General features: G+C 67.4%; 3 protein-coding genes across 7 annotated transcripts; 2 read left to right on the plus strand and 1 right to left on the minus strand.

The window, feature by feature from the left end:
* Window positions 1-6,370: 6,370 nt before the first annotated feature.
* LOC141731228 (uncharacterized) lies at window positions 6,371-9,294 on the plus strand. The gene is made up of 7 exons (XM_074555145.1): window positions 6,371-6,941; window positions 7,049-7,132; window positions 7,221-7,309; window positions 7,599-7,784; window positions 7,945-8,082; window positions 8,240-8,432; window positions 8,745-9,294. The coding sequence occupies exons 1-7, from the start codon at window positions 6,386-6,388 to the stop codon at window positions 9,080-9,082; spliced, it is 1,584 nt and encodes a 527-aa protein (XP_074411246.1). The 5' UTR covers window positions 6,371-6,385; the 3' UTR covers window positions 9,083-9,294.
* A 373-nt stretch (window positions 9,295-9,667) lies between these two features.
* On the minus strand, window positions 9,668-12,745 carry AFMID (arylformamidase). 5 transcript variants are annotated; one of them, XM_074555153.1, is made up of 11 exons: window positions 12,222-12,545; window positions 12,036-12,126; window positions 11,858-11,962; window positions 11,733-11,781; window positions 11,498-11,607; window positions 11,350-11,422; window positions 11,013-11,110; window positions 10,780-10,858; window positions 10,510-10,639; window positions 10,103-10,207; window positions 9,668-9,999 (listed from the first exon to the last, which is right to left on the minus strand). In XM_074555153.1, the coding sequence occupies exons 1-11, from the start codon at window positions 12,429-12,431 to the stop codon at window positions 9,970-9,972; spliced, it is 1,080 nt and encodes a 359-aa protein (XP_074411254.1). In that variant the 5' UTR covers window positions 12,432-12,545; the 3' UTR covers window positions 9,668-9,969. The 5 variants fall into 5 exon arrangements, with proteins under 5 accessions (XP_074411254.1, XP_074411255.1, XP_074411251.1 ...); XM_074555154.1 differs by having other exon boundaries at window positions 11,498-11,583; window positions 12,222-12,446; XM_074555150.1 differs by lacking the exons at window positions 11,733-11,781; window positions 12,036-12,126 and having other exon boundaries at window positions 11,498-11,583; window positions 12,222-12,745.
* TK1 (thymidine kinase 1) lies at window positions 12,639-15,816 on the plus strand. Its single transcript, XM_074555160.1, has 7 exons — window positions 12,639-12,794; window positions 13,311-13,342; window positions 13,412-13,525; window positions 13,601-13,694; window positions 14,051-14,140; window positions 14,223-14,342; window positions 14,444-15,816. The coding sequence occupies exons 1-7, from the start codon at window positions 12,729-12,731 to the stop codon at window positions 14,597-14,599; spliced, it is 672 nt and encodes a 223-aa protein (XP_074411261.1). The 5' UTR covers window positions 12,639-12,728; the 3' UTR covers window positions 14,600-15,816.
* The last annotated feature ends 208 nt before the right edge of the window (window positions 15,817-16,024 follow it).

Raw genomic sequence — 16,024 nt, forward strand, 5'->3', positions numbered from 1 at the left:
GCCCGCGCCGGGTTTGGGTGGCAGCCGGGGCAGGGAGCCAAGGATTCAGTTCTGCCCTTGGTGCCCACCGCTCTGCTGCCCAGCGTTGGCTCCCAGCCACCCGCTGCCCCCCGGGCCCTCCTCAGCACCCCCGGGGCTGCCTGCGGCGCTCGGGGCAGCCCTGTCACCCCACGGGAGCAGCGGCACCCCGTGAACTGAGGAGTGTTTACTGGAGAGGCAAAGTCATCGCTTCCAGTGGGGGATGAATCACCCCTGTCAGGAATTCTGCCCGGGGGCTTTTCTGTAAGAGCGTGGAATTTCAACACTGGCCTCCCGTGCCCTCCCGGGTCCCCCCTTCTTGCACAACCTCTCGCCGGGGTTGCTGCTCCCAGGCCGGCCTTGCAGCCGCAGCGGGCACCGGGGGAACCCTGCAGAGGGTCCCTGGGGAGGGTCCATGCAGAGGGTCCATGCAGAGGGTCCCTGCACAAGGTCCCTGCACAAGGTCCCTGCACAGGGTCCATGCAGAGGGTCCCTACACAAGGTCCCTGCACAGGGTCCCTGCACAAGGTCCCTGCACAGGGTCCCTGCACAAGGTCCCTGCACAAGGTCCATGCACAGGGTCCACGCAGAGGGTCCCTGCACAAGGTCCATGCAGAGGGTCCATGCACAGGGTCCATGCACAGGGTCCATGCAGAGGGTCCCTGCACAAGGTCCCTGTCCCGGTAGGACCCTGACACGGGGTCCCCGCCCGGAGCGCAGCCGCACAGCCCGTGCAGGGGTGACAGGGCCAGCCGGGCTCGCAGCCTCCGCAGCTGCCCGCTCTCGGAGCTGCGCCCCCGGGCCCCACAGAGCTGCCCCTGTTCCGAGCGGGTCCCCAGGGCCGAGGGCTCCCGCGCTCAGCGCTGTGGCTGTCGCTGTCGCCAGGCAGTGCTGCAGCACCGAGCCTGCACTCGCACCCAGCAGCGGTGCAGAGAGGGGACGTGCAGGGGATCAGCTGCAGTGCGGGCTCTGCTGGAGCATCTTCGCTCTGCCACAGGCACAGCCCATCCCCGTTGGGGTGATGGCTCCCCAGGCTGAGTGCGGGCAGGGGGAGGCATGAGGCTGCAGACGGAGGGGCAGCCCCTGGCAAAGCCCTGCCAGCGGCCGCTGCCACCCTCCTGGAGCTGTCCTGCTCTGGGGGGACACCACTGCCCCCAGCACGGGCCAGGCCACCAGACAGAAGGGGAGGAGCGGCCAGAGCTTTCCCAGCAGACTGAGGTGACCCTGAGCAGCCCTGCAGTCATGCTGGGACTGGGGATTCTCTCCGTTTCAACACACAGCAGAAACTCTGTGAGAACTCAGCGAGAGCAGAGGTGTTTTTGGATAAGGGGGAAGCGCACTCAGAGCAGGAAATGAAACATCACCTTTGAGATCGTGGCTGCTCTCAGCCTGGCACAGCTCAGATGGGCTGTGCTGGCTCCCAAACCGTCCCACAGGTGAGCAGAGCAGAGCCAGTGGCTGAGGGAGCCCAGAGAGAAGCATTCCCAGCATCTCCTTTCCTGGACACAGGGCTGCCAGGAGCAGCCATTCCCGGGAGACCCTCTGCAATGGGAACCTGCTCTCTGCTACATTTGGGGTGTCCCTGTGCCCCCCAGGGACGGGGCAGCCCGGCAGTGTCCCTGTGCCAGTGACAAACAGCGCTTCTGCCACCACGGTTCGGCACAACGGGCCCACATGGCAGCCCTGCCCCTGGGGCATTGCTTCCAGCAGGAGGAAGCAGCTTTCTGGGCAGCCTGGAGGATTTGCCTGCCCCACTTTGCATGCCTGAGGCTGCCCGGGGACACAGCCACAGCCCCACACCCCAAGGCAGGGCAGCACCATCATCCCAGTTCAGAGCACCCAGGTGGGCATGTGGGAAAAATCAGGACAAAGCACCTCAGCCATAGGAAACTGCTTTATTTTTTGCTTTGCACTTTCTGCCATTCCTGGAAATGCATGAAGTGCCCGCCCTGACCCGCCTGGGTCGAGCAGCCCCCTTGCCCCACTCAGCCCCTGCCCCTCTCCCCCGTGCCAGGATTCCCACTCCCAGAGGGGCTCCCAGGACCCACAGGCTGAAATCCACGCACCAGCTCCATCCCAGCCCCACACATCAGCTCCAGGCTGATTTATAGAAACCCAGAGCCTGGGGCTGACGGTGCCTCCTGCCAAACCTCATTAACGGCTGGCCCGGGAGAAGGCAAACAGCTCACGCAGCAACAAGGAAATCCTTGTTTAAGCATTTCTGGCCATGCAAGGCCCTTCACCCCATACCCAGGGGAGAAGGAGGAAGACGAGGAGGTGAGGAGGAGGTGCAGGCTACCAGCCCCAGACTGGCACCACCCTGGCATGCAGGGAACCAAGAAGGAGACACAAAGGGACAGATCAGGGTCTGCACCAGGATGGGGTGTGAGCTGGGGGGAAGCAGGAAGCTACATGGGCATGATGGGGGCAGAGAACTGTGCCACAGAGCCCAGCCTGCCCCTCCGCGCCCCTGCTCCCACCAACACCAGGCTCCCCACACAAGTGCTGGCCGTGGGTGCAGTGAGCTCTGGGCTCTGGGAGCCAGAACCAGGGTGCCAGCCCACAGTGGGCACGGGACACCAGCACGGCGGCCTGCGGACCCGGCACGGCGTGCTCCAGAGCTGCATCAATGACCTGCATCTGCCTGCCCCACGTGTGGCTCAGGATCTATTTCATCATCTGGAGAAAAGCATTTACTGCCAATAAACGGGCTAATTAATTCTCCTCAAAGACCTCTCAATTATTCATCTCGGGCCACAGAGAAAACAATTAGAGCACTTACCTCAGCCCTGGCTCAGCCAGCGCAGCAGCTGGTGGCAGGCAGGGCACGGCGGCACGGCTCCGGGCACGGACCCGCGGTGCCCGGCCATGCCCGGCGTGCCCACCCGGCCGGGGCGGCCCGCGGAGCGCTGGAGCGGGGCTGTGGAGCGGCCACAGCCGCCAGCCCTGAGCCGTGACCGGCCCCAGCGCTCTCCAGGGCGCCCCGGAGCTGCCCCGGCTCAGGGCTCGGGCAGGGACCCCCGGCTGCTCCCTCCCCACAGCCCCCCGGGCACCCCGGGCAGAGGGGGCTTCTCCCCGGCGGTTCTCGGGCTCCTTGGCCCTCGCGGTGTCCCATCTGCCCCGCAGAACAGCCCCTGCTCAGAAGCACCCTGAGGAGGGAAACGGGGGGCACGATGGGCTGGGGGGCCGCTCGCGGCCCGGCCGGAGCCCACGGGGGCAGCGCCGGTCCCGGTGCCCGGCGGGTCAGGCCGGCCCCGCACCGGCACCGCCGGGGCCCCGGGGAGCGGGGCCATCGCTGCCCGGGCGGGGCGGGCAGAGCCCCCGGAGCCGCCGAGCCGGGCCGGGCCGGGCCGGGCCGGGCCGGGCCGGGCGGGCAGAGCCCCGCGGGTGCCGGGCCCGGAGCCGCCCGTGGGGCGGGCAGCGCGGCCGGCCGGGCCGGGAAGGGTTAAGGGCGGCCGGCGCCCCCCCGGCGCGGAGGCCGGGCCTGTCGGGAAGCCGGGATCTCTGCGGCGGTTTTACTGGAAAAGTCGCTGCCGGCGAGGGGGGGCACCCGCGGCCTCGCCGGCTGGGGCCGGGGCACCGGCCGGGACCCCGCGGCCACCGGGCTGCGGCAGGGACCGACCGAGCCTCCCCGGGCAGCCCGCGGCTCCCGCACCGGGCACGGCCCCGGCAGCCCCGGCACCGTGTCCGTCGGGGTCTGTCCCGGGCCGAAGCTTGGGCACTGCCGCAGCCCGGGACATGGCACCGGGGTCCCGGTCCCGGGTGCCCGACCCGGCCCGGCTGAGCCTGGAGCCGGCGCTCCCCGCGCTCCCGGGCATCGCCCAGCCGTTCCCGGCAGAGGAAACTGCTCGGCTCCGTGGCCCCGGTCCCTCGAGGGCGATGCACGGCAGCTGCCCCGGCCCCGGTGGGAACGGGGCTCTCAGAACGGGCCGGGCCGGTGCCGCCGTGCCGGGCCGAGCCGCGGAGCCCAAAGGGCGGTGTGGCCGCAGGGCTGAGGCAGCCGACAGGAAAGCACCCCGAGCTCACGGTGAGCGGGTTATGGTCACTGCCAGTCCTGAGCCAGCCCTGGGCACCCAGCACGAGACCCCCGGGGCATTGCCCGGCCACTGACAGCTCCATGGCCGCAGCCGTGCTCTGCGCTGGGCTGAGAGCCCGCTGCCAGCCTGTGCCAGGGCAGCCAGGTGCGTGTGCCAGGGCAGAGGGCTCAGCCCCAGCCCGGTGGTGCCCCGGGAGCTGCGGCACCGTGCTCCCCCATCCCACAGCCCCTCCTGCGGCCGGGATGCGCCAGGCTCAGCCCTGGGGACGTGCAGATGCAGCGGCTGGGGCTGGCAGGCTGGGATGGGGCTGCCAGTGGGGCTGGTAGCAGGGGGGCCCAGCTCCGGGAATCGGCCCCAGTGGTTGCCAGGCCTGTGGTAGGGAGGGGGGAAACCCGATCCTCCGCGGTGGGATCTGGGCTCCACTCCCGGCTCCCCAGCCAGGCCTCAGCTGCTAATTTTAGCCCTGGGGAGGCACGGCTGGAGCAGGAGCTGAGCCCAGCGGGGCAGGGGCTTAGCCCACCACAGAGGCTGGCGTGGGCAGGTGGTGACTGCAGTCCTGCGGTGCAGTGTGGTCCTGGGTGAGCCCCCCGCTAGTGCCCAGCTGCCAGCCAAGCCCCTGGCCAGAATCTGGCACTGCCCACCCTCTGCCCAGCTCCCATGGTGTCCATTCAGCCGCTCCACATAAGGCCACAAGCACTTCCACAGTCCCAATGCTGGCCCTGCTGTGGCCCTGCTGGGTGCTGGTACCAAGGGGGGACCCCCAGGCAGGTCCCAGAGAGAATTCCAGGGAAAGGCACAGGGCAGAAGGACAAGGGGCTCTGGGGAACACACTGCACAGTGCTGCAGAAGCTGTGGCTGCTGCCCAGTGAAGGAGCCCCTGCTCTGCTGCGGACCCTGACTGGGCTGGGGGGGCTGCTCACAGCAGAGCCCTGAGCTGCCCTCCGGCTGTGGGCACACAGAGCCCTGAGCTGCCCTCCAGCTTCGGCCATACAGAGCCCTGAGCTGCCCTCCATTTTTGGGCACACAGAGCCCTGAGCTGCCCTCCAGCTGTGGGCACACGGAGCCCTGAGCTGCCCTCCATCTTTGGGCACACGGAGCCCTGAGCTGCCCTCCGGCTTTGGGCACACGGAGCCCTGAGCTGCCCTCCGGCTTTGGGCACACCAGGGCAGCCAACCAGCCCATCAGGTGCCATGGAGTGGATGGGTGAGTGTCTGGGAAGGCCAAGCTGAGGGGTGCTCCAGCCATCCGTCCCTTCCAGGCAGAGAGAGCGGCTCCAAGGCTGCCGTGCCTGGGGGATCCCTGTCTGGGGCCCCGCACTGCTGCTCCCCAGCCCTTCACCTGACCGGCTGCGCTTACTGGAAGGGGAAGCTGCCGGGAAGGCGGCGTGTGCGGCGGGGCAGCTTTGGGGAGGCTCAGCTGGGCTCAGCAGCCGGCACAGCTCAGCTGTCCGTGCTCCCAGGTCCAGGGCCAGTAACGGGAAGCGTCTGCTCTCAGTGACGGTAAATCAGATCGGGGAGATTAGAGGCCTTTTTGCCTAATCATGAGCAGCTTGAAGTTGGAGGACAAGTTCCTGGAACAAAGAGGAAATGGAGGCAGTAAATAAAGAAAAACTGTTAACATGTGGCCCTGCGTGTGAGAAACGTCTCATGAAGGACTGTTTATGGCTCACTCATCTGCGGGCTGACAGCGCGGGGGGCGATACCGAGGGAGGGGCTCATGGACAGGGGCACAGCAGGGCCATGGGCAGAGCGGGCACCAGCGGGGCGGCTGTGGGGGCTCAGGATGGGGGACCTGGGGCGGCCAAGGCTGGGGGGCACATGGCAGAGGGAGGGAGAAGGCAGCAGCATGGCACGGGCTGGAGCACACAGCATCCCCAGGTGGGCAGGACTGAGGGGCAGAGGCGCCTTAATGGGTGCACCTGCCCTATTGGTGCCCTGCAAAGGCCGGGAGAGGCGCTGGGCGCTGCAGAGCGGTGCCCCCGTGCTGGGAGCAGGGAGTGCGGTCCGGCTGGTCCCGCCCAGCAGGGGAGGCGAGGGGGTCTCGCCACTGCTTTGGACACAGCCCTCCTGCCGGGGGGCAGCGGGGATTCCTGCCAAGAAATCCCCCAATTCCCGGGTCCCCTCAGGGCAGGCAGAGTGCCGAGATCAGCGAAGCTGCCCGGAGACCCCAGAGCTCCGCTGCAGCGCCAGCCCACCTGCGGTGCCACCGGGCTTTGGGCACGCCAGGGCAATCGGCTGCGGCCGGGGCAGACCAGGGCAGCCGGAGCAGCTCCCAGCGCCCCGACCAGGGCAGCCTCCTGGCAGCGGGGCGGGAGCGATTCCTGCGCAGCCATGGAAAGAGGATCCCCCCGGCTCCCTCTCTCGGACACCCAGCACGGGGAGGGGCCGGGGGGCAGCGCAGGGCCGGGGCAGCCCCCACCGGTGCGAGGTGGGGATGGAGGGATGGGGCTGGCGGGGCCGGCGCTCCGAGGCGGTGCCCGCGCAGGAGCCGCTGCCCCGTTCCCGCCCGGTATTCCCGGGAAGGAGCCGCTGCCCCGTTCGTTCCCGCCCCGCGTTCCCGGGAAGGAGGCGCTGCCCTGCCCCGTTCCCGCCCGGTATTCCCGGGAAGGAGGCGCTGCCCCGTTCGTTCCCGCCCCGCGTTCCCGGGAAGGAAGGAAGGGCGATCCCGCCCCCGCCCGGGAGCCCTTGCGGGGGGCGGTCCGGGCCATGCGGGCGGCGCTGCGGCGGGGGCGGCTGCCCGGGCCCGGGGGGGGGCCCGGGGGTCGGCAGCCGCTCGTGGTGGACCTGCGGAGCGACACGGTGACCCGGCCGTGCGCCGCCATGCGCCGGGCCATGGCCCGCGCCGCCGTGGGCGACGACGACTACGGGGAGGACCCGGCGGTGAACGGTGGGCGGGGGAACGGGGGTCACGGGCTCCCGGGGGTCCCTGCCTGACCCGGGGGCAGCCGGCACCGGGGGTCCCCGAGCCCTCCCCCGACAACCGTGTCCCCGCAGAGCTGCAGCGCCGGGCCGCGGCCACTCTGGGCACCGAATCCGCTCTGTTCGTGCCCACGGCCACCATGGCCAACCTCATCGCCGGTGAGTCCGGGGCTGCGCTCGCAGCCCCTCGTGCCCCCAGGCTGGGAATGCTGCCCTTGCTCCCTCCCTCACTGCCCTTCTCCCCCAGTGATGTGCCACTGCCAGCGCAGGGGGGCTCAGCTCTTCCTGGGCCGGGACGCCCACCTGCACGTCTACGAGCACGGCGGGGCCGCGCAGGTGAGCGCGGCGGCAGTGCCGGTGGCGCTGGTGGCACTGGGGGCGCTGGTGGTGCCGGTGGCACTGGTGGCAGTGCAGGAGGGCGGCCGCGTGCTGCCCTCCGCTGGCTGCCAGGGCCCGGCCCCGCGGAGGATCTGCTGCCAGGGCATCCCCTGGATCGCTGTCCCGCGGCACGGGCTGCAGCACGAGTGAGGCTGTACGCACCCGATGGAGGGCACAGAGGGCTGGAGCCGCCGTGCGCCACCACTGCCCCCTGTCAGCTCCCTGCTCTTCCCTGCCCTGGGCACAGGTCGCCGGTGTGCACTCCCAGGCACTGCCAGATCTGCCGAATGGCACCTTCGACCTGGAGCAGCTGGAGCTGACCATCCGCGAGGCCCACGGCAGCCGGTACCACCCGCGTCCTGAGCTCATCTGCCTGGAGAACACGCACAGCTCGGCGGGCGGCCGGGCACTGCCCCTCACCTATCTCAGGCAGGTGAGAGCCCACAGACGGTGCTGGCACAGTCCTGCCCGGCGTGGGCAGCTGGGCCCTGCACAATGGCACTGCGGGGACACTGGAGCTCAGACATGGCTCCTGGTGGTGGCACTGCATGCCCCGGGGTCCCTCCCAAACGAGCTGTCCCCCTGACTGCCAGGTGCGCGGGCTTGCAGACCGTTACGGGCTGCGGGTGCACATGGACGGCGCACGGCTGATGAATGCAGCAGTGGCCCAGGGCGTGGAGCCAGCCCAGATTGCCCAGCACTGTGACTCTGTGTCCCTCTGCTTCTCCAAGGTCTGTTTGTGTGGGGAGGGACAGCAGGGCTGGCAGGGGCCAGCACAAGCCGCAGCCTGCCCTGTTTGCAGGTGCTGGGCTGAGAGCAGCCCTGGCAGGCTGGGAGCCAGGGCAGCTGCCCGGGCACGGCTGGGTGACCCCGGCAGTGGCTCTGCAGGGCCTGGGCGCCCCGGCAGGCGCGGTGCTGGCGGGCAGCGGGCAGTTTGTGGCCGAGGCCTGGCGCGTGAGGAAGCTGCTGGGCGGGGGCATGCGGCAGGCGGGGGTGCTGGCGGCCGCCGCTCTCCTCGGGCTGCAGCACGCCGAGGAGACGCTGAGCAGGGACCACGAGCACGCCCGGAGCTTTGCAGAAGGTACCTCAGGGCCCCGAGGGTGCTGGGCTGTAACGGCACGCCTGGCCCTGCCCAGCAGCACCGCCCTGCTGCTGGTGCCTTGGGCACATCCCTGCACGGCCACACTGGGTCTCCAGCCGGGTGAGGATGCTGCTGGGATCCTCACCTGGCTGCAGTGCCAGGATCGTGGCATGACCGTCCCTGTGCTGTGCTCAGTGACCCTGGTACCACATGGCGGGAGAAAGGGCTCTCCTTCCCCCAGAACCGCTGGGAAGGGCAGGTAGCCTGTTCCAGGTGGCTGGGCAGGGGCTTGCACACCTGGGCCTCCCGCAGGTGTCCAGGCGCTGGACTCTCCCCTGTGCTCCGTCAGCCTGGCAGCAGTGGAGACCAACATCGTGATGCTGGATGTGCCGGGGGCCTGGCCGTGCCCCGCCGAGCTCTGCGAGCGCCTGCGCGCCGTCAGCGAGGAGGAGGAGGCTGAGGCCGGGCAGGCTGTCAGCGTCCTGCTGCTGCCCTGGTCGGCATGGGCCCTGCGCGCCGTCTGGCACCGCGACGTCTCGGCCCGTGGCACCGAGCTCGCCAGGAGAAAGCTGGAGTTTGTGGCCAGGAAGTGCCAGGAGGAATTGGCCTCGGGACTGCATCGAGCGCCTCCAGGCACGGGGGGAGCCTGAGCATTGTGCCAGCCCCGCAGCTGCGGCACTTGGGCAGCCCAGAGCAAGGAGTGGGAGCGGCCCCTTTGTGCTCCAGATGTGTGCCCAGCCGTCTGAAACGTGACATCAGCCCTCACAGGCAGCCTGACAAACCAGTGTGAGCCCAGCCTAGGGGAGCCCGCAGCCCCTGAGGCAGTCAGTGCACAAAATAAACACCCTTTGGTGGTACTGTCGCTGTGCGGGGTGTTTTCTCTCTTTTCCTTGCTCTGCAGCAGGGACACCATCACAGCCAAGGTCCCCATGGAGGGACAGTTGCTCCTGAGGACATGGAACCGTCTCAGCCACAGGACCAGGGTTGCTGCACAGCAGTGCCAAGGTTTGTGTCTGGCTGGGACTGTCCCAGAGCGTGAGCCCAGCCTGGCCCAGATGTCTGTGTCACTCCTGTTCACAGAGGCCTATGTGATTCTGTCCCACAGCAGCAGGTGGGCTCCCCAGGCCCCACGTTCTGGGCCAGTCCCAGAACTCTGCACTGGAAGAAGGGATTCTCTCAGCAGCAGTTGCTTCGGGTGTGCACTCACTGCCTCCCTGGGAAGCGCCACCCCAGGCAGCAGTAACTCCCATTTTATTTGTATTGCCAATGTGTGGTTTAAAGGACACTGAGGGAACAAAGTTCATGGTCCAGCTGCCCAGTCAGAGCCTTGCAGCCCTCAGTCCCCTCTGCTCCAGTGGGCAGGGGCACTGCAGGGAAGGGGCACCAGCCTGGGCTGGGCTGAGCAGAGAGGGCACAGTGTGGGTCTGAGACAGCCGTGGCTCTGTGTTAGACCGAGGGGGCAGAGGGCAGGGGATGCCAGGTGCCCACTGCCACCACACAGGGCCATGGTCCCCATCTCTCTACTGCTGAGGTGCCATCATGCTCTTGAAATCATGTTCAGAATCACCTGGGGTGAGGAACCAAACCCTGTGAAAAGCCCCTGACCCTGCACCTCTCCTCAGGGAGGTGGCAGCCCACCTGATCCGCCCTGGCACAGCCCTCCTGCCCACCTGAGTGAGGACATAGCTGTCCTCTGACAGCCTCTCAATGACATCAAAGTGATCCACGCCAGCCAGGTCCAGCACAGAGACAGACCAGCCTGCTGCACGCAGGGCCTGCGGACAGAGCAGTGTGTAGGATGGACCCCAAGCTCCCCCTGCCCCGGACAAGCAGCAGGAATAATGTCCTGGCCAGGACCTCCAGTGAGCCAGAAACTGCTCTGGATCTGCACAGAAGCTGTTCCTCCCAGCTGGGTAAGTTGGTGAGGGCTGCCTGGAGCAGTGTCCCCACCAGAGCCAAGCAGGGTGCTGCTGCAGCTCACCTGGCTTCAGTCCTGGGACTGCCTGGTGCTCACCTGGCTGTACTGGGACTGCCTGCAGCTCACCTGGCCATGTTCCTGCAACCACCTCGTGCTCACCTGGCTGTACTCCTGGGACTGCCTGCGAAACTCTGGGGAGTCATGCTGGGCCACAGCCACGAGCACCTCACAGGCTGGTGGCACGGCTGGGGTGACGAGCCTCATGGGGCTGTTCCTCTGGGCCTCCTCCCTGCAGGAGCCACGCCGTGGAGCTGATGCAGCCCTTTGTGCCATCAGCTGGACTGCCCAGCTGGGCGGGCGCAGGGGCAGAGGGGCTGCAGAGCCACCGGCACCCCTGCCCGTGCTCTGTCCCACAGCCCGTGGGCTCACCGGCTCATGTTGAGAGCATCGTTCACGTAGGTGTGCAGGATGGGCTCCAGGTCATACAGGCCGCTCACCAGCACGGCTCCTGGGGCAGAGGAGGAGCTGCAGGTGAGGAGCTGCAGCCTGGGTGCTCCCACAGCCCTGGGACCTCATATTGAGCATAACCAGCCCCTCAGCCTTGTCCCAGGTGGGGAGACCTGTTCTCCTCCCGACCCTGTCCTGGGACGCGGCAACGCTACCTTTGATATCTGGCACCACTTGGAATTCCGTCCAGTCCGTGGACAGCACCATGGCCGCCAGGTGGGCCCCTGCCGAGTGTCCGCACAGGTAAATGCCCCTGGAAGGAGGGAGCGACTGAGAGGGACACCAGGGGACAGCTGGGGACAGCTGGGGACAGCTGGGCACGCTTTGCCCCGTGCAGAGGAGGTGGCACAGCCCGAATGTGTCAGCTCAGATGTTTCCCGATCCGCCAGCCGCTGCCTTGTGCAGTGATGGGGTTGTGGCCACAGGCACTGCTGAGGTGCCGAAGCCCCCCGGCCGCTCCCACAGACCGGCCCCGGCCCGGGAGCTGCCCACCTGATCCTGGGGTAGCGCTGCACCAGGAAGGCGAGGCTGCGGCGCACCTGCAGCACCATGGTGTCCATGTGGCCTGAGCAGAGGACAAAGGGCAGGGCTGCAGGCGCTGGCTGCGCAGGAGCCGCAGCCCCTGCAGGGCAGCACCTACCCTTGGGGGCTATGTCGTAGTCCACCGCCACCACTGCCACCCCCTGCGACACCAGCGGCGGGGCTGCAAACCCCGAGTCGTCCTTACTGCGGAGAGAGATGCTGCAGGAGCTGCGGGGCCGCCGGGGACCGGCCAGACCGTGTCCCCGCAGCAAGCCCCGGTGTCGGGAGAAGGGGTCAGCCGGAGTCGGTGAGGGGTCCCTTCGCGAGGAGCCCCTCCCCGCAGCCCGGCTCACCTCATGCACTGCCAGTACCCGCCGTGGATGTAGACCAGCGCCGGGAAGGCTGCGCAGCACAGCGGGGTGAGCCGGGTGTCCGCCCGGCCCGCTCCCGCTCCCGGCCCCGCCGCCCCGACACTCACCTTCGGAAGGCTCCGTGGGAAAGTAGATGTCCAGCTTCTCGCCGTCCCCGTCGCCGTAGGGCACGTGCAGCAGGGCCTGCCCGCTGGCCCGGGCCCGCTCGGTTCCTGCGGGGAGAGGCGGTGGGGCACGGCGCGGTGGCACCGAGCGCAGCCCCGGTCCCGGTGCCGCGATCCCCACCTGCCGCCGTCACCGCCAGGTGCGCGTCGATGATGGTGTCCCGGTCCAGGCGGGGGGACCAGCGACTGGGGGAGTAGTGGTCCTCCAGCGCCTGCGGGGAGGTGGCGGGGCAGCGCCGGGGCAGCGCCAGCACCCCCGGCCGGCTGCCCGGACCGGACCCGAGCTCTGCCCTGCCCCGGGCCGTACTTCCGCGGACATGTCCCGCCACCCGCCCATCGTGGGGCCGCTCCCGGTGTCGCTCCCGGTGTCTGTCCCGATCCTGGTCCCGTTCCCGGTGAAGCTCCCGGTCCCGATCCCGGTGCCGTCCCCGGTCCCGGTCCCAGTCCCGCTATCCGGCCGCCTGCCCGCCGAGGGGCGGGGCCTGAGCGGAGAGTGGGCGGGAGGGTGGGCTCCCATTGGCTGTCCCGGAGGCGAGGCCCGAGCCGGGGGGCGGGGCCAGATCGTGGAGGCGAGGCCAGAGCCCGGCGGCGGGGCCGTGTCCCATTGGTCGATCGGGGCCGGGAGGGCGGAGCCTGCGGGCAGAGGAAAATAAAAATTTTGGCGCCCATGACTCCCATTGGGCAGGCTTGCCGCGCGGCAGCCCAGACTCTCTCGCGATTGGCTAGCGCTGCGGCGCCTGTGGGAGAGGCCTCCTCCGATTGGCTGACGGGGCCGGTCGGCTCGGCGCGCGCGGGCTCGGGCCGGCAGTCCGCCATGAACTGCCTGACGGTGCCCGGTGTCCACCCCGGCTCCCCCAGCCGGCCCCGCGGGCAGATTCAGGTACGGGCTCGCCCCGGGGCACGGGCGGGGGAGTAGGTACAGGTGCCACCTCGGGGCACCGGTGTGGGAGCAGATACGGGTACGGCAACGCTGCCGGGCATCGGGATGGGGGCAGATACGTGAACGGTACTGCCCCGAGCACGGGCCGGGGACAGATACAGGCCCGGTACTGCCCCGGGTACGGGCCGGGGACAGATACGGGCCCGGTACTGCCCCGGATACGGGCCGGGGGCAGATACGGGCAGGGGTCGGGGGCAGATACAGGCACGGTACTGCCCCTGGTACAGGCCGAGGGCAGATACGGGCACGGTGCTGCCCCAGGTACGGGCTGGGGGCAGATACGGGCACGGTACTGGCCCGGAGCCCCGCGCACGGGCCGGGGGCAGCAGATACGGGCACGGTGCTGCCCCGCGCACGGGCCGGGGGCAGGTGTGGATGCCGCGCCGGCCTGAGGGGCTGCCGGGCTGAGGGGGCTGCCCGCTGGCCGCCGTTCTGAGCGCACCGTTCCGCCCCCAGGTGATCTTCGGGCCCATGTTCTCCGGGAAGAGGTAGGCACGGAGCGGGGGGCGGGAGGGCGGCGGGCTGGGGCTGGGCGCCGCTGACACCGTGTCTTGCAGCACGGAGCTCATGCGGCGAGTGCGGCGCTTCCAGCTCGCCCAGTACCGGTGCCTGCTGGTGAAGTACGCCAAGGACACGCGCTACAGCTCCTCCGGGGTCTGCACACACGACAGGTGAGCTCCGGGCAGGAGGGCTCCCGGCTTCACGGGGCTGCCCGCCTGCCCGGCTCACTCCCTCCCTGCCCGCAGGAGCACCATGGAGGCCCTGCCTGCCGGGCTCCTCCACGACGTGTACCAGGAGGCGCTGAGGGCCGCCGTCATCGGCATCGATGAGGGCCAGTTCGTAAGTGCACGGCCGGGCTGGGTGTGCTGGGCTCCGCAGGACACACGCTGCTCGCTGCTCCTGTGCAGGCTCTGTGTCCTTGTAGGAGAGGGTGGGAGGGAGGTTGTGCCCTGGGGAGTTTGATCCGTGTGGCCTTGCAGACAAAGTGCTCACAATCAAAGCCTCCTGTGCTCTCAATCAAAGCCTCCTTCCCTGCAGTCCCTGCAGACAGCACGGTGGGACTGCAGCCCGTTCCACAGACAGGGCGCGTGGCTCTGGCTTCCTTTGTTCCTGGTGCTGCTGTCTGGGCACACACTGTGGGATCTGGAGCCAAGGGCTGCCCCCATCCTTCTTTACAATGTCCTGTACCACTCCAGTTCCCAGACATTGTGGAGTTCTGTGAGAAAATGGCCAACACTGGGAAAACCGTCATTGTTGCTGCTCTGGATGGCACCTTCCAGAGGAAGGTAAAACACCCATTTTGGTACCGCAGCTGCTTTGGGACCCTCGTGGAGCCCACCCAGCAGCACCTTCCATGCTGTCTCACAGGCCTTTGGGAGCATCCTGAACCTGGTGCCGCTGGCGGAGAGCGTGGTGAAGCTGAACGCTGTGTGCATGGAGTGCTTCCGAGAGGCCTCCTACACCAAGAGGCTGGGAGCAGAGCGGGAGGTGAGTGCCCTTGGAACAGAAACTGTTTCGCTTTCAGTCCCGCTGGTACAGAGACTCCCTCCGGGAGCCGGGCTCTGCAGCCCCTCGTGTTTCCCTGCCAGGTGGAAGTGATCGGAGGAGCTGACAAGTACCACTCGGTGTGCCGAGCCTGCTACTTCCGCGCGCGGCCCCAGCAGCCCGGGCCAGACAACAAGGAGAACGTGCCCCTGGGCCTGAGGCAGCTGGAGACCGCTGCCCCTCGCAACATCGTCACTTGACTGCTGCGACAACGGAGGGCGAGGGAGCTCAGGGCAGTGGCGCACAGGCCCCTCTATACTTTAACAAACTGTTCAGGGCCTCAGCCCCCCCCACCAAGCGTCACAACTGAGGATCCACCACACCTGATGCTGGTGGAAGCGGAAGCAAAAGCCTGGCTAGAGCGATTTCCCATCTCAGAACAAGGAGAGAGACCAGCACAGTCACTGGTGCTGCCACACACAGGCCCTGTGGGCACTGCCCGTGGGGCCAGGCTGCAGCACTGCTGCTCACTGTGCCTCTGGCCGGCTCTCACGCGGCTCCAGGCGGGCTCAGGCTGGCACCGTGCTGCTTCTGCTGCCTGTGAATGCAGCCCTTGTGCGCTGTTGCTACATTCGAGGTTTCTCAAGACATTGTACAGCCATTAGTATTTTTAATGCAATTTTTAGCTTCCTTCCTTAGCAGTCTGAGGTAATTTGTCTCTTGTCACAGAGCTGTGACAGCTTTTAAACTGACACACGCGTCAGCCCAGCCCTGGGCAGCCCCCAGGCTCTGCCAGCCTGCCCACTGGTGTCAGTTATTGCTGAAACAGAAGGAGGCCTGGCAGCTGACTCTCCTGAGGTGCTGAGCCTCGGGGCCTGGCTGTGTTCTAGCAGGCTGGGACAGACTCCTTTGGAGGAACTGGTCCCAGGAAGAGCCTCCTCCAAATTCAGGGCTGTTTTTCTCAGGTTCAAGGCTGGTGCATCCATTTTGGTGCTCTGTTACCTCTCAGGGGTTTGGAGGCCCAGAGTTTCATCTACCAAGATTTGGACAATTATTCCAGGGAAGATCCAGCTGCTTTGTAAAGGGGCTCTCCTGAGGAGCTGCTTCTCCAGTCCAGTCATGTCTCTTGCTTTCTCCTCAGCCTTCCAAAATTCTTGAGGCTCTTAGTCTGCTCTAAGCTGACTGAAGGATCCTCTTCTCTCTTTGTTAGACTCAGATTCTGGAAGGTTGTTGTTTCCTTGTTGTCTGCAAAAGCGTTTTTTCCCTGAAGTGTTTTTTCCCAGCACCCACAGGCTCTGAGCAGTAGCTCTTTGTTCTGGCCAGGCCAGACCTCTGCATCTGTGAGTCCAGGGCTGCTGTTTGCCTGTGCCCCGCAAGGCTCCAAGAGCTGCCTTCAAATGAGAATTACTCTGTTCACAAGCATTTGATTGCCAGGCTGGGCTTCTCCCCAGGGCTGGAGAAGGCCCTGGTGCTGCTTTAAGTTAATAAATAACTTAATTAATTTGTGTGTGTATTTTTTACCAGAGCATTCCACTAAGGCTTCCTGGCAGTGCCCAGTGAGACAGCAGGGGCTGGGGCTGGAGCATGACGAGGGTGGCCTAAAAATAGGCACCAGCATGAGTGTGCTGTTTGCAGCACAGCAACTGCAGGGGCGCCCCGAGCCCTGCAGGGGCAGAAGGACTGCA

The sequence above is a fragment of the Zonotrichia albicollis genome, chromosome 19 (assembly GCF_047830755.1).
Source record: "Zonotrichia albicollis isolate bZonAlb1 chromosome 19, bZonAlb1.hap1, whole genome shotgun sequence".
Lineage (NCBI taxonomy): Eukaryota > Metazoa > Chordata > Aves > Passeriformes > Passerellidae > Zonotrichia > Zonotrichia albicollis.